We start from the raw sequence: 22,573 nt of genomic DNA on the forward strand, positions 1-22,573 counted from the left end.
AAAGCTCTAACTTCCACACCCCTTGAGCGCAGCGACGCGATTTCTTCGGCAACCTGCTTAAAAAAAAAAAAAAGAAAAAAAATGAAACTATAGCGGAATTTGCGGCCGAGGAATGCGGGCAACGGCGTGATGTCAGGCTCGCCTGTTGTCTGAAACATCGCGATATGAAAGCAACGAAGTGGCCACGTCGGTGGGGACCATGAGTATCAGCTGAACAGTGCAATCTATCGATGCTGTCTTGAATGCCTCTGAACCTCTCGCAAACGATTATATGCCGCCAGACGTGCTGCAGCTAAGCCGAGACTACGCTGTTTCGGATGCAACATGCAACCCTGGCAGCACGCCGCCGTACTCGTTCTTCGACGCGCACTTGCTTGGCGCTTTCGTTTTTAATACTCTTGGTACGGCGACGTCCACAGTGCTACATCTAAAGACCAGCGCCGGCCGCGAGAACGGTTGATACGATCGTGAAAGTGCAACAGAAACGTGCGAAGCAGCAGCCGCAATGCTGAACGTTAAAAAAACCAAAAAAAAAAAAAAAAAAAACAGAATGACAAGTCAGTCGCGCTGGCCAATGGGAAGCATGAAACGAGGGGCTTGCTTCGCGAGCGCGCGCTCAGCCAATCAGCGGACCGAAAACGGCTTTTAGAAAACCCACGACGGTGGTCGTTCTGCTTCAGCGACGTCATTTAGAGGTGCCGCAAAATGCGCACAAAGAAATAAGCTTCAAAACAAGCCCAAGATAGCGGCGGCCAGCCGGCTGTTTCACCCGATGCGCGCGCGGGAAGTTCGAACAATTTTCACCCCTTTTCGGCCATTTCGAGGCTTCCGTGGAGTTTTAAAAGTCGATTTTATCGTATTTCCCGACCAAATTCAGTGTTGATATTATGAAGGCTGGTGCTCAGAGGTACCAACATTCCGAAAATGCGTTTTTCTCAAAATCGATTTTTCGCCCATTTTTTAACAGTTTAAGACCCGCGTCCTCCCTAAAACGTGTCAGTGATTGTCTTATTTCATTTCGGTGTCAGCTCCTGTATAAACAGCGGCCATCTACTTTTTCGAAAATGCGCTTCGAGATGTGTCGATCCTAGTGGTCGTCCGACACCTTCTGTCAGCTTTTGAGCATGTGCATATTTCATTCAAGTCAGGGCCGGTAAGGTGCTCTTTTTGTTCGCGATGTTTCTGACAGTTCACGTGCAGCATATGCAATATAGAAAAGACCAACAAGCCACTGCTGGTCAGAACCTCTCCGGTGCATACATATAATCACTTGTAATCTAATCATGCCTCAAGCTGCAAAGCAGGATTGAATAGGATTCTTGGACTGGATGGAGCTGGCCATTGTCACCTGGGTGCGGTGGGTGATAAGGGCGGGAAGGGGGGATGGGGAGCTTTCCCTTTCCTGTAACAGCACGGAAATGTGAAATAAGTGGGGGTGCGCAAATATTTAGTTTTCAAATATGAACTGAATATGAATATGAGAAAGTGAGCAGTGCAAAAAAAAAAAAAAACCTGAACAGTGAAAAAAAGAAAATGCAAACAATTGCTAATGTCTACGACAGATTCGTTAATATTAATTTGGTTATCTTCTAACCTTAAGGACATGGGGAGAGCAACTGTGCCTGTATCAACACCAGAACAGATACTGCCATATTCTAACGAAATAAGGTCCATCATTTAATAAGGGAGTAATTACTCACTGATATCCACCCAAGCGCAGCCACACGGCTACAAAGGAAAGCTATAAACCCTAAATATTCGACCAAGGTCCATTATTTCTACAGATTTACCACATAGGGCACCCGTGTTGCCTTGTTTAAATTTCGTTTTGCAGCTTTGTGTTCTAAGACACCCTGAATTAAAGAAGAGAGTGCTGCCTTGCGAATTATCACTGATCAACTTCTACCAATTCCTGGGCTATAACCGACATGATTAACCATCTTGTCGGTTCTTTAGAAATTATTTTTAGTTTCTTTTTGCATAATTTTTATATTTTCTCTAAGGCAGAACTTTCTTAAACGGCCATGAGGTTGAGATTCCGGTGTAGTGTGCTCGCAGCAAGGTGTCAGCCTCAGTTACGGCGAACGCTCGAAAATATTGTGCTTCATGCGATTCTGTGGCTTTTGCAGCAAATCTTTTTCTAAAATTTTTCTACTGTTTTCCTCCAAGAAATAGTACTTCGCTAATACATGTTTTATTTATTTTTCTGTAACATTCAAGCCAAGTTCTTGTGTTGAAAAAGGAGTCTTCGGAAAGCACATTCTACAGGTATCATTTTTGTCTATTTTAAGTTCTTTTTTACACCTCACATAATTTGCAGGAAGAAATTTTTTCCGAAACCTTCCGAAAAAGCAGCCACTTTTCTCACGGTAAAGGAAGGGTTTGGGCCACTGGCACAGAGCACCACAAATCAGAGCGCCGGTGGCACTGTGAGAGATGGAGAGGCACTTCTACTGCTGTCCTAGCCCCTGATGCACTTTCAGCATCACTGAAATTGCGTTTGGTGCTGTCGGGTTTTCTTATGGTTCCACAAGTGAGATGACAGCTCTTTTAAATGCTGCCAAAAACTGTCAATCACATGCAGGAGGCATGACTTAACATATGACTGAGCTATGGTGGGAAGTTTTGTTTTTATGACAATGCCTCTAACTGCACAGCTTCATATTAGCCTCACCTGACAATCTTTTATGTGGCTCTCTTTCTACTGGAAAAGAGGGATCACGTGAAAGGTTTGGTTTGGTTTGGGGGTTTAACGTCCGAAAGCCACTCAAGCCATATGAGACGCTGCAGTGGAGGGCTCCAGAATTTCGACCACCTGGGGTTCTTTAACATGCACTAACTTCACACAGCACACGGGCGCGCCTGGTCTTTTGCCTCCATCGAAAAGCAGCCACTGCAGCCGGGATTCAATCCCGCATCCTTGGCCACTGAAGTCGAGTGTCCTAACCATTGCACCACCGCGGCAGGGCACCATACGAAAGGTTTACGCAGTTCGTGACTGGATTTTAGTCTCGGCCTTGCTGTGACTCACACATGGCTGCCTTACAAGCGAGTATACACTATACAGTATGATTGTTTAAATGAAGTGCTCCAGTCTGTTCGCGCTTTAAGACCACAATAATTTGCCCCATCTAGCGCCAGCCTAAAATGAGCATGCTCAATGCCTTCAAAGTTTCATCAGTCAGAAGGCATTCTGGCCTGACCATCAAAGACAACAATGAAAATTGATTGTCTAGAGAAAATAAAGTGAGTTTCTTAAAATTATAATTCAGGAAGTAAAAGTAATTTATGTATGAATACTCCTAGAATACAGCCTGACCAAAATATGAATCGAGGGGTGTGTGAATACTCAATTAAGTGAATATGAATCAAATAGCAAATTCTCAAATTATTAGATTCACAAATCAAATATCTAGTATTCAGATGACCGAATATTCAATATATTTTGCAGCAGGCTCGGCGCTGGCGCAGGGAAGTTGAGATATTTCAACCCCCATTAACTTGGAAATTCGAACAAGATGCCCGGTTCCGGCTGAAGGCCACGTAAATCTGTGGCATCAGACACTCGTTAATTTGAACAGGCGGGGAGGGGGGGGGGGAGGGGGGTGGTAATATCGAGGCGCGACCCGCAAAGCCAGTGATTGTCCAAAGAGACCTCCCCGAACGTGAATTGCTTGGAAAAGTGGTGCCCGCGCAGCTCAGGCATGCACTCTGTAGCAGACGCAATGTTGACTGAAAATCCCCATGGCCAAAATGTAGCCCAACAGAATATTTTGTTTCAGTTCTCTTAAATTCACACCCTCCTGCCGCTGCTATCGGACGCATGCATCAGCCAATAACGCAATTTTTGACAATGCTTTGCGCATCACTGATCTTGCAGTTCTATTTTGGGAGGACCGCACGCCGTCCTAACACCAATGCATAGTTCCCTTTCCTGCATCTAAGTGCTTTTTCTGAGCTTCAAGTATGCTGATCCATCGCATTTTGAGGATGCTTCACCGCACGTGCTTCCTTGCACGCTCAATGCAGTGAAGCATTCTCAAAACACAAACGGCCATTTGCGAACAGGTGCAACAGCTACTGCGTCGCACTGCGAAAACAGCTGCAGAGGCACTGGCGAATTTGGTTGACTTTCTGGACAGAGTGCACAAAGCAAAGCACTTGACTCACGCAATATTACCATTCGTTTTTATCTCAAAAGTATAAACATCCATATTCCAAACGTTCATTAGATAAAATTACTGCAATGCAAACATTTCTCAGCAGCTTTTTAGAGACATTCGATCATTCAAACTTTCATATGACTCGAACATTTCTTCTGGGCCCTTGAAGGCCAAATGAACGTCTTTAAAACGCTGCATATGTTTGACTCTGCTGAACGAAGTTCAATATTCGATTTGATATTCGGGGCATTTTCTTGATTTGATTTGATATCTGATTCGAGAATTAGTGTTCGGCATTCGCACACTGTATACGAGTGACAATGAAACAGCAGCAGCTCGTACAGTAGGAAGTCACGTTAAAAGTGCTTTTGTATACAATCATGCATAAAAAATCTCTCAGCAGGGAAGTAATGCAGAAACGATGAAACAGCGCTGACAGATGAGACAGTAGAGAAGAGATGGACACAAGCGTTGCTAGCAACCATAAAGCTTAGTGCGAAAAAGGCAGCAATACAAAGGGGCAGGGCGAGTAAGAACACAAAATCAAAAGGGGCACAATCATAATCATGACAAACTTTTCGGGAAACCTATCTGAAACTGTCACTGGTTTAGACACAGAAGAGAGAGACACACCACTTGTGTCTGTCTCTACTTTAATGTCCCGTCTGTCAGCCCTGTTTCTTGCAGAATGAACCACCAGACCGACTCGGGCCTCTTCTTGAGGTAATAGCATTCTAATTTCAGCACTGTGGCACAAGAGGAAACATTTACAAAAGAGAAAGTATCCACTGAGAGAAAACATTTTACTGAAATATTTTACGCCGTTTCTACAGCAACCAATGCAGAACTAGCAGTTCTGAAAAGCTAGGTTTCTTATGTGAAAGAGTTAAAAAATTAATCCTCGGGTATCAGTTGCCTGTGCCCTTAGAGCACATTTCTAGAATAGTAAGCTGTACTTTGCAAAGACATGCTGAGGGTAGAATGAAAGGAAGCATAGTACTCACAAAGTGAACCGCTGGCAGACAAGAGCGCTGTCGAAGAAACAAGGATGAATAATTATTGTTGGTTCACCAGTACCACTCATTTCCATGACATGCAATGCAAGCAGCAAGAGAGCTAAACACTGCCAGAGCTAGTAGAATGAAAAAATCCCACACTCACTCATCTGGAAAAGGCAAGGGCTGCAAAAGCTGACCTAGTGGTAGACGCCAATCTTCATAGTTCACACTGCACGTACAAGATAATACTTTAACCACATGCTAGCCCACAGCACTGCCATCAAATAATCATAAGCTGATTCAAATTATAGCAAGAAGCTGAAAAAAATAAAAAGATATTACTACCACAGAAAGGCATAAAGATACAGTGGCATCTTGACGATACGATCCCACTCAGTATGTTTTTCGGCATAATATGCTTGTTTTCTTTTTTTTTTTTCCATCCCCCGGCAACACCCTATAGAAGTACTATTATGAATTTTCCTATGAATGATTCCATGTGGTTTGGATAATTCTGAGAGATCTACTGGCTGTAGTTTGTGCCAGACATCAGTTGTGGTAAATAGGCCTCTTACTAACTATGGAACACAATCAATAGGGTATCAAATCATGTTGTGTAATGCTTATCTATTTCTTACAGATGCAGCTAAAAATGGTTTTACGACCAGTGGTTTTAAGTGCATTATTCGTCTTTTCTTTGTGTATAATAGTTGTCTCGCAGATGAAAAATGCATATTTCTTGATAAATTTGGTAAACTGTTATCTTTTGTATTATATTCCTGTACATTATTCTGCATGATTCAGTGCATATTATTACTCATATTTATGTTAATTTACAAGAGCTGTTAAATCATTTGTTGCTGTTGTGAAAATTGCGGTGAAGTTAGCGTTTTCCTGCTGTAGAGTGTAATACCACTCCTGGTGCTGTACCCATGCGAGGTCAAGACACAGTCAGGAGGCTCAGCACTTCCTTTTGTCTTGCCTCGTGGGTAATACCTGTACCTTGCCCAAAGGAGCAAATAAAAATAAAAATCATGAAAATTATGAAAAACTTGTAAGGTTCAGCAGAAGGCAATAGAGTCGGAGTAACAGTAGAGCTCTTTGATATGTTTGTGGTAATCTTTGATAGATACTGTATTTACTCACAAAATGAGCACCCACCCTTAACTTTTGTCCTTGAGAATTTACTTTTTTTAATGTTCTTTATGTAGCATGTCCCTCAGTAGTTAGTTTTACATTGTTATTGTTGCGGCAACATGCCAAGATGCTGTTTGCCGGAAAAGCATCTCTAATATCTCTGCATGTCTATCTTCTCAGGAGATCTCCATCTCCTGTGAAAGAGGAGAGGGGAAGGGGGGGGGGCAGGCATGACGCTCTTCACGAAGTTGGATTTCTTAACGGCTCTGTAGTGGGTGTGTAGGTGTGGAGCAAAGGGATGAAACTGCCATTCTTTCTTCCAGTTTCAATAAAGTTTACTTCTGGACAATGAGAAACAAAGTCCACCAGCACAAAGTAACAGGCTATTTCAAAGTGCTGTAATAAAAATAAGTTATGTGCCAAGTATGTTTCATTCATGGCCTTCTTGAAGCCAGTTTTGGATAATGAAATTTTCTGATTATATGTTTAATTTTTGATGCCAGTGCGAACTGTGGCAACAAGACTTCACTGTAATCAGTAAATTGTGGGGTTTAACATCCTTAAGCAACACACTGCACACAGGCGTTTTAGTATTTCACCTCCAACAAAATGTGGCCGCTGGAATCATAACTGAACCTGCGATCTTGAAACTAGCAGAAAGCCACTATGGTGAGCAAGAAACATAAAAAGGAGGAATTATTAGTAGAACTATTATTCCACACAAGAACATCCTTATATACAGGCATGGATAAGTCCTCTCTACTTGCCACCAAGAAAGAGAACTATAAGCAAAACTTAAGCTAGCACAAATCATACACAAGGGCTACCTATTAACAACACTGGAACATTCATTCCGAAGTAAACATATCTAAGAAACTTACATTACATCTAAAACTTTTACAAAGCAGTCGTGCTTGGCTTCCCAGTCACTAGTGGAATGCGATGCATCATTGTGCTCTTCAGGGCTGAAATAATGTGAAGGCATACTTTAAAAATACTCTTTAAGTCACTTTGGACATCAGCAAATAAGAAATCTTGACACAAAATAAACAACGCATTGCTATGAAACAGTTATAAAAAAAAAAGCAAACTAACTAAGCCTTGTTTACAGAGCTCATTCCATAATTAATGCACTCAGTGCACTGTGTGGCCCATACAAGGAAGAACAATAATATTGCAATGAGAAAGGCGGCTTTTTTTTTTTTTTTTTTTAGTCCAATTAAGTATCATTACAATGGGCAGGATAAACAATGCCAAGGTGGGCAACGATACTACAAACACACCCTGTTATTAAACCACTAAGATATGATGGAACAGTTCGGTGTTTGCCTTAGTGATGTGTGAATATTGAAATTTTTTAATACGAATCAAATATGAATATGAAACAAAATACCTTCTAATATTGAATATCTGATCACTAAAATTATAGAAAATCTAAAATATAGCAAGCATTGTTTTTCTTGTTTATTTCGGATTTCACATGGTATTTGCAAATAAAATTAAACTAGAATTGCACAGAAGTGTATGCACTACTGTAAAATCCAGTACAAACTTTATACAAGGTTCCATTTGCCAGTTGTTTTCTACAGGAAGGACATGTATGAAACCCACTGATGAATACAGTAAACTCATTAATTCAGCCATCAAGGGACCAGAGAACAATGCCCGAATTTACCGAAAGTTGGAATTATCGAATGAGCCTTACAAAACTGCCAAAAACCATTTTTATATTAGTAATTTTATCTGATGAACACCTGCACGATGGTTATCAGCAGTTGAAACTAAACACAAGTGTGAACCAAGTTTTTTGACAGTTCCATCAAGTGCTTTGTTTTGTCCACACTATCAGGAATACCCTCTTCATAGAACGGCCTCGTCGCGTTTTGAGGATGCATGCAGTCCATGCAACAAAGCATTGCAGTGAAGCATGCAGTGCAGTAAAACTGCAGTAAATTTGAAAATTTTCAGTGCATTCGATAATTTCTGAATATCTAAAAAAACTCCGGATATCAGTTTTTCGAATATGAATTGAATAACAAACATATCTGACTCGTATTCGAAATTTCGAATATTCGCACACCCCTGGTTTACCTTTGAAAAAGTGCTACCGATATCCCACGCAAGAAATAGGCTAAATATATACTTTCAATATTGTGTACACCTTGATCTAATCTAGCTATATAATAAATCTATTTGTATATTTGGAATCGGCAGAAAAATCTAAACAAAACCTCCTTCAGTAACACCTGCAAGACAAAAAAATATACACAAAAAGAAAATATACAGCACCATGAAAGCACTTTTTCCAAAAGCATAAGTTGTAATGAACTAAAACACAAAAGAGCCACATGAACTCCATGTCTTTTGTTGAAATTGTTTTGGACACCTTGCTATGACACATCACCCAACACCAGGCTGACATGAAGGACTACCTTATATGCAATCATACATCTATGCCAGGGCCCTCCTCCTCCTTTACATTACTTGCTGAAAAAAATGCATAAAAACATTGACAAAATGCTTCATGTAACGGCCACAGGAATGCATTCCCACTGACTGCACTTGTGATATAAAATATTATACTGTGCCTTTAATCTGCTTCTTCTTCGTAGTCTTCTTTTTCTCAGAGAAGCACACAGGAGAACCTATGCATTCTATCAAGGCTATCTGATCTGTCCTTTTTGTTTATCTGTTCAAAGCTAACATGTTAACAAATCTGTCCTCCAGCCAAAGCAGTAGCCATGATTGCAGCATGCATTATTACACATGGCAATGTATACAGTGTACATATTCAAAGGTATGGCCATTCTACATTGTCATCCAGGTGGAATAGATCCAGGATTGTTATCCAGAGGACTTTAGCAGTGCAAATGCAAAAGTGCTGCTGCAGAAAATCTAACATACAAGCTTCAGAATGGACCTTTTCAATGCCAAACGCTTCAGCAGCCTGTTCTTCAGCGTGAAACCATGTTCAGCAGCCGGTCACCACTCAGTGCAAAGAGTTCAGATGAGCACCTCATTTTCAAAAAACTTCAGCTAAGCAGCTTTCATGTCTAAACTCTTAACAGGCATTCCACTAAAAGCCACAATGCACTTCTGGTTCATTTCTGGATAGCCTTGACAAGAAACAATGAGGACGTTGATACTAAAAAAAATGCTACCTAGAAATATCATGCCAAACACTGAATTTAAAACATGAATTTAAAAAGAAAAGAAAATAAGTAATTAAATAAATGCTCACTTGCGACGAGCTTCAAACAAGGCAAATACACCAGCCAGCACTGTAGCCACCAAGTTTGGCAGGACACGAGGATGAGGGCACGTGCTTCCTTCCCCATGCACACTGTGGAAAAAAGACAACGCAGAATGCGCACAACATCCCTGAAGCACATATGGGCACTTTAAAATGTGGCATTGCGGCAACTTCTGTGGCAATCATAAAAGCCAGAAAAATGTAATCAACTGTTATCAGCCAGATATAAAATGTATACAATTACTATAATCAGCTGCATAAGCTCCGACCAGTCGGTTATGATGCAGCAATGGAGCGAACTAAAAATAAAGTTAGCAAACTTTTGCTCCAAAACAGTGTTGAATGCCAAGTGCATGATTCGTAATATTAGCCATGTCTTGCATTAAAACACAGTGTTACATTTAGAATACCTTGTCCAATTCATACCAAAAGTAAGGACACCAAGCAAAAAAAGAAGGTGCCTGAAAATCATAAACTATAAGTTTTTTATTTCATTTTGCACGCAAATAAAAAAAATAAAAATAAACATTTTGATGATACAAAGTAAATGAAGGGTACCCTGCATACTTAAACAAAAGACTAGCAGTGAGTGAGAAAATCAAATCTGACAATGTTCACATGGCAATAAAGTCCATGCAAAGTGGAGCCGACAGCAGCATTTACAATGAGAATTGAGTGAACTACAAAAACTAGGAGTGCACGAATAAGGTTGTTAACCTGAAATTCAAGGGACTGGAAAAAATATTGAACTGATGAGAACTGCTTGCATTATGGTATATTTGCTCATTGGAAGACTGGGCAATGATCGCCTGCTTTTTGGATGAAAACAGCATGACAATGGCTTTTCACATTTTCATCCCTTGCAACCTTCATGATCCAACATGGTAGCGGTGGTGTCCGCTTATAAGCAACTGTGTCACATGTGAGAAGACTCCAATGCACAGCACTCTAACAGCACTTGAAATACAGTTTATGCACAATGGAAGATCCACGTACATAAAAGCGGGGAAAATGCACAACACTGCCAATTACTGTCTGAAGCGATGCATAGCTGAGCACAGTCGACTGGGTGATGCACAGCCGATAGCTACCATCCTTGCAGGCTGGTGAGAAACTCATACAGTGATAGATAAACTATGCAGTCGGCACAGTCCTAGTGCTAAGGCCTTCTGTTCTTCCTCCTACTTGCCATCGCGTGCACTCAGCAGCATGAAGTTCAGGTTCAAGAAGGGCTAATTTCACAATTGTTTGCCATGCTGATCATACCTGTACACAGCCTGCCTTCGAGAGCTCATTTGACTTAACCAGTGCGAGGCTTGCAGTGCCTTAATTAACAAGTGTTCGAGCAGCTTACAAGGGCATTGGTCACAGGACCGCGCCGAAAGTTTGAATTGCCTAGATTTCTCAGTTAACAGGGACTGAATTGCGAGCTTTAACTGCAGCTGCAAGTCTAGGAGATCAAGCAGAACAGGGAGGATACAGCTGCTGCCACCCCAGTTTGTTTTGAAGCAGTTTTAACTTCTTTCCCCATTCTCTTCCTGAATTGGAGGTGATGGAGCCCCAATATCATGGGTGCTTTTCTCTGGCCATATGCTCAGTGCCAGACTGCCCAGGCACAGCAGTGCTTACTTGAAATAAACCAACAAATAGACTCAAGTTCAAATTAGCAAGCTTTTTCTATGCAGAGCTATATGGAGTGTGGCCGGACTAAGCTGTACAGTTCGCATTATCCAAAAATGAAATTATGAGCTGTGATGTCGCAAATGCGGCAGCATTCTCGGGTGGTACACTGCAAATATAACTTCGTGATAGTGCTTTACGCCGTGCTGACATTTTAACAGCCTAAGTTTAGCAGGCGCAGAAGGGTGGCCCCAGACCACCTAAAGCGAAACTAGACTCTATTGGTGCTTGGCCGCAACCACATTCAGTGCGGTGCAGCTAGGCCAATCCCAAGCACCTTACGGGTGGTGTGAATCTTGTTTCCACTCTTGATACAGTACTATCGAAGGTGCAAAAACAAAACTGTGACAAAGCAAACACCAGACCATGTACAATAATTACACAGGTTGGCTTCAAAGCATACTTCTTGAGCATGTTTTTGTCGTCCGCGGTTTCCTTCTTGCCTGCAGCTTAAAAACGCAATTTCTAGGTTTCAAAAACGAGTATCGATTGAAGCAGCTACCATAAAAATAATAAATAAATGTGCACGCATGCTCCAACTTTGGATACTCCGATGTACCCTCTCTTTTCACTGCTGCCTTCCTTTCACCCACAGCTGCTCAAGCAGAGCAGAGCCATCACAGGACATTTAGAGCATTTTGTACATGCGGATGATTTCAAGAGCCCCAAAGCCTTGTAAATTCCCAAGTGTGCTTCTTTACTAGAATTAAAAAAAAAAATGCAAAGAAAACATCAGTCAGACAATGATGCACAATAAAACGCCGTTAACTCGAAGCCACTGGGACCGAAAAAAATGTTCGAAGCAAGAAATTTGGGCCGAAGGAAAAAAAGACTGTGTTGCGAGAACACACAGGTACTGAAAAATAACAAGATGGGGAGTTAAGAATGAGGAACTGAAATTAACAATCATTATATCTTATACATGCACACTTCAACAAGCTCAGCAAATGTTTGCGTTTCTGCTCACTTATAAAAATATGCATTTAATTTTTCAGCACAGTCCCAGGCAGTTATTTACCGTGAAATTCCGAGAAAGTGCCCCCCTCCTCAGACGCAGAAATTACCGGAAAAGTGGAGGGGAGCGCTCTTCCGGAATTGGACCCAAATATAAGATTCCCCCCCCCCTAAAAAAAAAAAAAAAAAATCTTTGATCGGGGCAATCGGAATTAGACGTGTGCGCCGAGACATCACCAAGCTGCTATATACGCAGTGTACTCTCGATGCGCCGCCGCCGTCAGTGCAAGCATTTTCACTCCGCATTCTGTTTAAACATATGTTAGCAACCGTATTTTTCTTTTCGCCACCAGCTCCTGCCTAGACATTGGCCATCTGGTCTTTGGGCCGCGCACATCGGATGTTTTGTTCGTTCTTGTCATCCTACGCCACCCTTCAGCAGTGGTAGTATGCACCTGTACAAATCCCTTGTACACATCCCCTTGTTTTGCTGAAAGCGCCCTCTTAATTCGGAACAAATACTGAAATTGGATTGGATTCTGGGACTAGGTGGGGTCAGCAGTGCTGCCCGGGTGAGAATAGGGAGCGGTAGGGAGCGGTAGGGAGAGGGGAGGTGCAGTGCAGGGAAGAGGGGCGCTTTCCTGGAATGGCGCAGAAATGCGAAATTAGCAGTAAAGTAGGGAGGACGTTTGCACGGGTAAGTGTGCTTGCTCGGAATTTGACGGTAAATCTTTTGGGACTGCCAAATGCAAATCACCGTGCAATGAAATATGTGGCCGCATTTAGTCAGATACTATGACAACTGTAGTTTCAGTTCCCACGTGGCTCACTCTTTTTTCAGCCGGTGGTGATGTAGAAGAAATAAGTAGTCGGAGTCGAGTGGTCTGAAATGTCCACGAAAATGTTGTTGCGGTCGCACTGGGACACGCTACAAAATTGGCACCTTTCGCCTGATTCCACTGCTTCTACTGCAATTTTTTTGTTTTTTGTTGATAGCAGTTGAATAAAGTGTATGACAATGGCTTTGCGAGCCCAGACTTCAGCTTGGAGGATAAATCAGGCACATATCAATCAGCTTGATACTTTAACTAAGGACCCAATAAAAGCATACTTTCAACTTTAGCTTGCTCATGAGCAGTTGCACATCCTCACTCTGAGTACCCTCTGCTTTATTTCTAGCCCCTAGGGTGCCGGCAACCTATACTAGGGCTTCAACAGCAACAACGAAAAATCAGGCATGTGAAGTGGCTCCCCCAAAACTGGCTTCAACAAGTGTGAACTCTTTCCACAGCATTAGATGAGGTTTGAGCCCCCAGACCTCAGAGAACAGCTCCTCAAGCAATTTTCAGTTTCGACGGCCAACTTAGATTACATTCCGGCGCCACCTACAAACCATGCGGCAAAAGGTGCCAGCCATAAGCCACAAAAAGTTCAAAAACTCAAGTGCTGGAAGCTATGCTGAGAGCAGAGAAATATCAAGAGGAAAACGAATGTTATCTGTTTAGCAAAGTCATTACGAGACCAGCACACCTTCAAATTAGACTTCACCACACAACATATCTGTTACTTAGTAATTCAGCTTCACTGCATTTTTGTTAGTGCAGTTGAGAGAATGGATATGCAAGGCTCCCAATAATCGCCACAGGAGCTGAACGGTGACCAGTGGTTCTGACCAGCACCAAAAAAACGAAACTTGCAGATAAGCAGGCCATGTTTTTACAATGAAAGAAAAAAATGTAGCATTTTTCTATATCCTCCTCTTTTTTGTTTTTTTACCACCTTGAGCTTTTTCTCTGCAAGTTCTCTGCAATAGATTTTTGTTTTCATGTCATTTATAAAAGTAAGCAAAAGCTTTTAATGCATTTGGATTGGTTTGGTTCATGGGGTTTAACGTCCCAAAGCGACTCAGGCTATGAGAGACACCGTAGTGGAAGGCTATAAAAATTTCGACCACCTGGGGTTCTTTAACAAGCACTGACATCGCACAGTATATCCATTTAGAAAACAGAAAAATAAAAAAAGTCTACGACATATGTTTTGCATGTAACTAAGTCAGAAAAGGCTATTAAAATTTACAGAATTCTTCAAACTAAACTTCCTATTCAGCAAAAAAAAAAAAAAAAAAAAAAAATCAATTGCTCATGTGCAGGACTTCTGCTACTCAGTGCAGTGACAAGGTTGACCATAGAGAAAATGAGCCACCTCAAGAGAAAACTGTGTCTGCATGGAATTGTTCAGAACACACTTACACACTTGGTACTTTCCGAGATGTCCAGAAATCAGTGAACCTCCTTAGCAAGAAAATTACAGAGGGGCATCTGACCGGGCTGGGCAAATTAATTATCTGTACTCGAACTTAGATAAGATGAATGAAAATCATCCCTTCTCACATGCATCTGTAAAGCCAAGTGTTGATGCCGCAAAATTGCAACACGCTCATTGCTGAGAAGGGTCAGTACAGGACGAGGAGCCATTTTGGCTGCCATGCTTGGCATGATCGCTCCACACTGACAGGCTTCGTGGCTTAATTAAATATGCTCCCTTATGTGGCTTACGAAAAATCCCATTATGAGACTGGAGCCCAGTACTTTTGCAACATAATGAATGGCGTTACTTGTCCAGAAGCTGGCAGTATTGCTAAGAATGGAGCATATCATGCTATCGTTCTAAGTGAATGATTTGAATAGGTGTGGTAAGCAAAATATTCAAAAACAAACTTGATATGTTTGTCTTCATGCCTTTTTTAAATAATAATAGAAAAATATATTCACTGGAAAGATTTAGTTTTATATGATTTTGAATTTATGTGTTAACTGGTACAGAGTGAGCTCCACATCGAAGCAGAGCATGGTGATAAGTGAAATGGTACAGGGGGAGCGGGTCAACGCACCAGGCCACTGCATTAGGTGTTGCTAACCCTAGTGATGTACCTAGTGAGGCTGTAACATATTTTCAACAATGGTCACTCATTTTAAGGCCCAGGAACTCAGTGTAAGCAACATACAACTGCTACCAGCTGTTTCCTTCATCCAAAGTAGCAGCCAGATGGCAACATCACACAAAGGTCACAACACAACTAACCTTCGAACAAATTCCTCCACAGCCTCCAGTCCAGAGTTCTGGCAGTTCAAGGACTGAACATACTCTTGGACAAGCAACCGTGTCATTGGGTACTTGCCAAAATCCTGCAGAGAAAGAATTGAGAAAAATTAGGATAACATAACTCCAAGTTACAAACCCAAATGAACGGAACATGCAAATTACCATGTTGCGTTTCAGTATTCGCTGAACCACAGGAGTGTACATCTCAAAAACCAACTTTGATCGAGGACATTCTCTACAATGCTGCAAAGAGGGAGGCATAAAAAGGACACATTTACCCCAGAATCTGCGTTAAGCTACAACACAACCAATAACTGAGGGTACTACTCTTCTCAGAGACATTCCAATCAACCCGCAACAGTAAGCTAAGCATAAGATCTGGGGCTAAAAACAGCGCTAACAGTGACGAAGCGGAAAGAGGGACACGATGCAGAGAGAGGGACAGCGTCGTGTCCCACTCTCTGCTTTGTCTCTGTTTGCGCTGTTTTTAGCCTCAGATCATGCACCAACCAGCCCAAATTTCCACCCTTTTTAAGCATAAGATGTTCACACACACTGTAGTGAAGACAGCTTGAACAACATATGTAATTTATTCCCTCAACAGGCACTAAATGTGGTGTAATTTTCAGCTGACTTGATGAGTCATCCTGTAGTAAACTAATTTCCATTTGACTACACACATTGTCTGTTAACATTTAGGCCTGATACAGACATCTAAATCCTTAACTAAGCACTATAAAACGTACTATAATACCTTAAATACAATAGCTGTGCTGATCACACCTCGAGTTCCTTACATGCAGATTGCTAATTTATGCAGATGTGCCTTCTGTGTCCTAATGCTTAAAATTATTCTCAAAGTTAATATTAAAAACACAGCGTCTTCAGGAGATGCACTTGCATCAACCTTTCTTGTGTAGCAGCAAACATAATGAGCCCTAGCAACTTTCAACCCCCCCCCCCCCCCCCCCCCCCCAAGGGCTGCATTACTTTCCAAGAAGCATGACATGAACACACTGATAGTGTAGTAATGTCATCCTAAATAGGTCTGCTAAACAGGCTCTCGATATAGCTTGGCATTGGTTTCAAAAGTCATTCATAAAGGAACCTGCAAGCATTTCACATGTATGAATAGTAAATAAAAAGTGAAGAAAGAGCAAGTACGGCTCTAACTACTATTTTCATAAAATAGATAAGACAAACAACCTTGTGTTCCACACAAGGCCAAATTGCCGCAAAGATACTAACCTTACAAAAATATTCACATATCTCAGGAGTGGGTGTGGTTCTTTCCAAGAGAGGAAGAATTGCTTTAATGACAGCTTCAACAGGTTTCCCAGATAGCCATTCCTGACTCTGCAGTAAAGAAAACAGAAGTGAATGTATATATGCTACAATAATAAAGTCTACTTTACTTATTCTAAACAAACAGAGGACTTACCAAGACAAGAAACTTGGATATAATTTCTAGAGGACGTTGATAGATGTTTTTGTCTTGCAAAGGGGTTGTCAATGCAAGTTCAACCAAGTTCTAGAATAAAGTAGAAAGTCAGATTTGTTTATTCAGTCAAGAAATCTTAGAGAATACCATTTCAGTTATTTAGCTTGTCTTACACAAACTAATTTTTTTCTTTTATTAAAGGTATACTGAATAAAAAAATTGCCGTCGAGATTTCTAACGCAGATGGTAGCTATTGCATTGAGAGTGACCAAAACAACACACTTTATGAAAAGAAATGAGCAGAAAGCAAGTATATTAATGAATATTTTTCAAATCACCGCACCTAGCGGCCTCCTGTGAAAGCTCTGACAAAACTGTATATCACATCACTTTTACCTGCCTCCCTCATGGCCCCATCGTGACCGATCGCACCCGCTGATTTTTCTCTTCCTCCGTGGCACTCAGGATTCACAAAGCGCGAGGACAGACGTGTCTTTTGTTTTAATAAAATGCAGCATGTCCTAAAACTGCCGCTTGTGTTCCTACGAAACAGCGGACACAGCGCGCAGCTTTAAACCATGCTGAACACAACTCATCCTTCCCTCCCAGCGTGCAAACAATTGCCTTCTGTACGCGCCCCCCTCGACCTCCCTCGTCTTCAGCCTTCCACTCTCCACAGCACTGTGCACGACGTGACGCGGGAGAACCGACACTGCCCTGTAGCTGGTCGACCAGCTCAGGTGCGGAGGCCATGACGTTGCTGAGGGTAAATGTGACGTCACATACGACAGTTCAGTATGGAGCGAATTGCTTCCGACCCGGTAGCCACTCAGAAAACATCAAAAATACAGCCATCCGTTCAAAACTACCCCGAATTATGTGTCTGTACTAGTGTAATCATGTTTTAAGAATGCAATTGTGGCGCTTTCTCAATTTTCTTGGTATTCTTGATATTTGTTCAATATACCTTCAAGCTCTGCAGTAACAATGCCTGGACCACTTTTTAAGAGATCTGAGAAACATTTTTTTTTTTAATTTCATGAGAGAGCTTTAGGGAAAGCCTAATGGCAACTATATGACACACTAAAAATATGTATACTAAATTTAAGGTATGCTACTGCTACAAAATTAGTTTAAGATAATTTGTAGGCTCATGCCATAATGACAAAATGTGCTGCACAGTTAATATTAACATAAGTAACATCAAGGGGAAATGAAATGTACAAAACAAACAAGGCACAATCGTTTACTCAAAGAGCAGCTACAAGCAACTAAAAAACTTGTAAGCCTTTTTGACTACATTCTTAACAAAGGAAGTGAGACAGCATTAAGGTTGTAAGTTTTGGAATCTATATTGTGTACCTAATGTCTTTCCTGCTATTAAATTGTGTCTCTTTTTCACCTTTACATATCTCTGTGTTCTGGCATGGAATTCCAGATATTCCAGACACAGACATGCGGCTTCTTTCCATATGAGTTTCAGCAGACTGACGCTCTGCACCAGCCAACGCTCGCACTCGTTTCGTGCCAAGAACAGGTTGGATCCGAATTTTCCAGCCATTTTCAAATTACGCCACCTTTTCCCACCTAATTGGATCCAGCTCACATTCTTTATATGGTATACATGAGTTATCCCCTAGAATGTTGAAATACCTGTCTTTGGATTGGCATATGGGATCATACTAATCCAACCCACTGATCCACCTCGCCCCGTAAATATAATCCATCTATGCAGATTAAAATGAATTCACTGGTGGATAAGTCAGATTAGTACAATCCAGCTACTAACCCACCCCTGCTGAATTTTCAGGGTCCTCAGTGCACAACCCGACCCACCAATCTGACCTAATCCATACTGACAATCCACCAATACGGATTAGTACAGATCAGTTGGTGGATTAAGATGGATCAGTAGAGCACATTAGCACAGTCAAGCAGTGGCCCACTCAGCCGAATTTCAAGGAACCATGACATTTTCAAATTTGGCAGCACCCTTTAATTGGTTCCTTGGGGGTCAAGTGACCTTGATGAAATCACCATTTCAACCAATCCAGAAATTTTGTAAAGACATTGCATATATTTTTTAAAGCGAAAACCTGAATGCTGTCGCACTCAAGTGATGGCTTAAGTGGCTTAAGAGAACTTCTTGTTGGGCTAGTTGGTGTCTATTCATTTTAAATCAAAGGTGCCAAAACAACACACACACACACACACACGCGCGCGCGCGCGCGCGCGCGAAAAGAACAACAGGACAGAAATTTATAATCAAGTGATGGCGTCAAAAGATACCAGTTCATGAGCTTGAATATGCTACACATCAAGAGATTTTCATTTTTTCAACACCCAGTTTAGTGCACACCCAATGAAACTTGTCTTGGAAGTAATGCAAGAAATGTGTGTCTACCTGGGGACCATACTGTCTTCATGGCAGCACTATAAAATGATACAAGATTTTGATGCTAGCGTGATAGAAAGATGTAGCCTTAAATTTTACATGAAGTGAGTGAACGAGTGAATAACCTAAATTGAAAATATGCATAAAAGAAATACTGTGTTGAATTGCTGGCGCCCAGCCAACGAAGCAGCTGGAGTACCAGAAAAGGTTGCAGGGGTGTCATCTCGAGTGGTCTGTGTGAGCTGGTGTGCTTCTGGCTTACCTTTCATGTCACTGTACGATATAAAGTTCACTACGAAAGAAACGAGGCACACAACACCATAACCAATTTTCTGTGATTTGCTGACATTCTCCACATGTTTAAGTAGTACTGCACTCATGAGCCTGCTATTTTAGTTGAGCCCCACTTGCCCAATGACAGCTTTTTTTCTAAACCTTTCGCAGCAGTGTGTGCTTGATTCTATGAAAATGGCAGTTATATGGATGTCACGGAAGCAAATTTAGTGTCAATTCTTGCTAGCGCATTTTGTTTTATAAAGTATCACTGTGGCGACGTGGTGCTGCATTAAGAAGAAAATTGCCATATGGAAAATACTACATGTGCTCACCATCCTCTGTTTTTATAAAGCAAAGCCACTGTGCCTTTGTTCCACAAAAGGTGCACTGCAGGATATGGCGAATCGCAGGGATAGTATATTAGCTGATGTGCTATCATCTTCGGAGCCCGTGCAAATGCTCATTTTATGCTCTGACCTGCCTCAAGAAGAGACACAGTCCAGTTCACTATCGTCTCCAAGTCAAGGATTAATCGCATCAACTTTAGCCCTGACAATAGTTTGTCGCACAGTTCCGAAAATTTTTCTCAAAGTGAGATCACGTCAACAAGGTAAAAAAATTTTCACTGCAAGTAAAAGTGAGTGGAGAAAGTTCGCCGAACTCATTACGAGGAGAGTGTGCAGTCACTGTCAGTAAAGTTAATTGTATGACGGTGTACTAATGACTCTAAAAGCAAGTATGAAGAAGGCCTACAACGACTGAAACTAAGGAAAGCATAAGAAAGTATTGTCTTTTCTGAGTAATGTTGATAAATGGTAAATGAGTGGCGTAAGGGTTTATGGAAATGATACTAAATTAGTCCGTCTGACAGGAGTAGTACACACTCGCCAAAACTTCTGCCAGCAATTTTTTATGACCTTGAAGTCCAACCTATGAACACACTGCAGATAACTCCTCATAATACAGCTAGGCTCTGGAAAAGAAGTTTTGAGGGAATAATATTTATTTGCCACTGTAATTGTCTAGCAGTGACTTCAGTCTTATGCAAAGCATAATTTTTAGTCTATTTGCAAAACGAGTACCAGAAATAAAACCTTCCATACTATTTCACTGATCCGAAAGAAATTAATTGTATTCGTAGTCATGCGGATATCAACATCTTAATCCCTGAAGTGCACACCGCCATACAAGAAGAGAAGCAAAGTAGCTGAGCGCAAGAAATAAGTTTGCATGGGTTACTAGGTTAACAATGTTACTAGTCAACAATGGCAATATAACTAGGTTAACAATGGCACACATTTATCTAGTTTCATCATGTAATATTTGAGGGCCAGACATGAACTCTCAGATATATTCACAGTTCTCTGATCTGCGCATCTGTCACTGCCCCAGTGACAGATGTCCCAAAGCGACATTGGTCGTGAGGGACGCCGTAGTGGAAGTCTCCAGCATTTTTGACCACCTGGTGTTCATTAACTCTTTCGTTACCACGCCTATCCAAATCAATCGTGCCTTTCTATCTACTCGACTAGCCACAAGAATGGCAATTTCTCGTTTTTTTTTTTTTTTTGTGCGTTCTCTAATAAATTTTTTGCTTTGTAACTTATGTTTTTTGAAAGGGCATTCCATTATGCGCATTTTTGTGTGCTGCAACGTGTGCTGCAGTATTATTTGTACTCGCAAAAAAACATCTTCCGAGACCTGTGTGAAAAACGGCTATTTTCTTCCGGTAATGAAAGAGTTAACATGCATTTCTCCCTTTCTTCGAAATGTGGCCGCCACAGCTAGAATCGAACCTGTGCCCTCGGATTCAGTAGTCAAGAACTCGAACCACTGAGCCACCGAGGTAGGTGTTCCGCACCAAAATAAAGAAGACATAAATGCCTTATAAGTAGCTTTCATGTGGTTAATAAAGCATAAAGAAACTAATCGGACAACTTGACTGAGTATAACAAAGGCAACAATTGCCCATTCAAACTGCATTCTGCCCTGCAGCTGTCTTCAGGCAGACTCATGCTTCAGTACCAGCTGTATTGCAAACAGAATGACAGCAGTACATGATAGCAGCCAGTTCATTTAGCTTTGCCACGGCACGTAACGATATCGCTGTGATGTATAAAACACCACACAGAAAAGGACTTCCTGTGCCAAATACTGAAGGAGGATATCATGATCTATCATGACACTCGACATGGACAATTATTGCTTTCACTGTAGCACAGGTTCGCTTTTCTTTCATTAGTGAAAGACAAGTAAATGAAAGTGCACTGAATGTGTGAAACAGTCAGCAGGCATGTCCACCGTACACAGGCACGTAAATACTGCTTGCTAGCAGACAGTGCAAACATGTTTCCACATTCAGGTGGCAGCTCTGCTCAACCTTGTGGCCAATGAAACAGAGAAGGAATATGTGGCAGTTATAACGAAAGCAGCCCACAAAACCAATTCTTTTTTGCATTCAAGCTACAGAACAATGTTCACACAAAAGTGATGGTGACTTAATATTATCGAGTAGCTAATCTTACAAAATGAGCTCATATTAACTTACCTTCAGTTCTTTAGTCACAACTTCCATCCTTCGTGATGTCATGAGAATCTTTTCATGCTTCAGTAGGCTTTTCTGTTTAAAAGGAAAAATGCAATTCATGACTTATATGAGCAAGCAACCCACCACTAACTTGTACTTGGCACTTATGAATGGCACAACCTTTTCATCAGAAATAAAGAAAGGCAGCACAAAAATAAAAATATAGATTGACAAGTAAAAAGAGCGATAGAGGCACCCCACATGACTTGTGCACCATCATCCATAAAGTCTGCAATGAAACTAATCCTCTAATACCTAGGGTCACTAACTCACAACTTACCAAACGTGTCGCGATCCTTATGTTGCACTTCCACAAAATACCAAATTTACGCATGAAGTTCAGTGACAACTTTGGTGCCAATGTGCTTTCCAGGAGGCAATGCTTTCAAATACAAATACCCGGCACTCTTGTCAACTGCTATATAAAGCAAGAACTGCAGGCTAAAGTTTAATGCTTTTTTGCTTCTCATTCGTCCACCAGCAAAAAAATAAAATAAAAAAATCATGCAAATTTTGAGAGCCATACTAAAAAAAATATGGGAGGGAGGGGAGGCTTCTACCATACATATATGAAAATGATAAATGGT

The 22,573-nt window shown here is 41.3% G+C and overlaps 1 protein-coding gene across 2 annotated transcripts in view; it reads right to left on the reverse strand.

The window, feature by feature from the left end:
* LOC146205778 (C-Maf-inducing protein-like) overlaps positions 1-22,573 on the reverse strand; it is a 66,337-nt gene that overhangs the window by 29,696 nt on the left and 14,068 nt on the right. The window contains exons 3-12 of one of the 2 annotated variants that reach the window (XM_084590455.1): positions 21,948-22,019; positions 16,729-16,818; positions 16,536-16,643; positions 15,450-15,530; positions 15,267-15,370; positions 9,540-9,641; positions 7,180-7,263; positions 5,325-5,390; positions 5,168-5,194; positions 1,349-1,402 (exon numbers count right to left, since the gene is read on the reverse strand). In XM_084590455.1, the coding sequence (XP_084446581.1) occupies positions 1,349-1,402; positions 5,168-5,194; positions 5,325-5,390; positions 7,180-7,263; positions 9,540-9,641; positions 15,267-15,370; positions 15,450-15,530; positions 16,536-16,643; positions 16,729-16,818; positions 21,948-22,019 (788 nt within the window). The remainder of the gene's footprint in view (positions 1-1,348; positions 1,403-5,167; positions 5,195-5,324; positions 5,391-7,179; positions 7,264-9,539; positions 9,642-15,266; positions 15,371-15,449; positions 15,531-16,535; positions 16,644-16,728; positions 16,819-21,947; positions 22,020-22,573) is intronic. The other variant, XM_084590456.1, reaches the window with a different exon arrangement.

The sequence above is a fragment of the Amblyomma maculatum genome, chromosome 1, assembly GCF_055883805.1.
Source record: "Amblyomma maculatum isolate TAMU_Amacu chromosome 1, ASM5588380v1, whole genome shotgun sequence".
NCBI lineage: Eukaryota > Metazoa > Arthropoda > Arachnida > Ixodida > Ixodidae > Amblyomma > Amblyomma maculatum.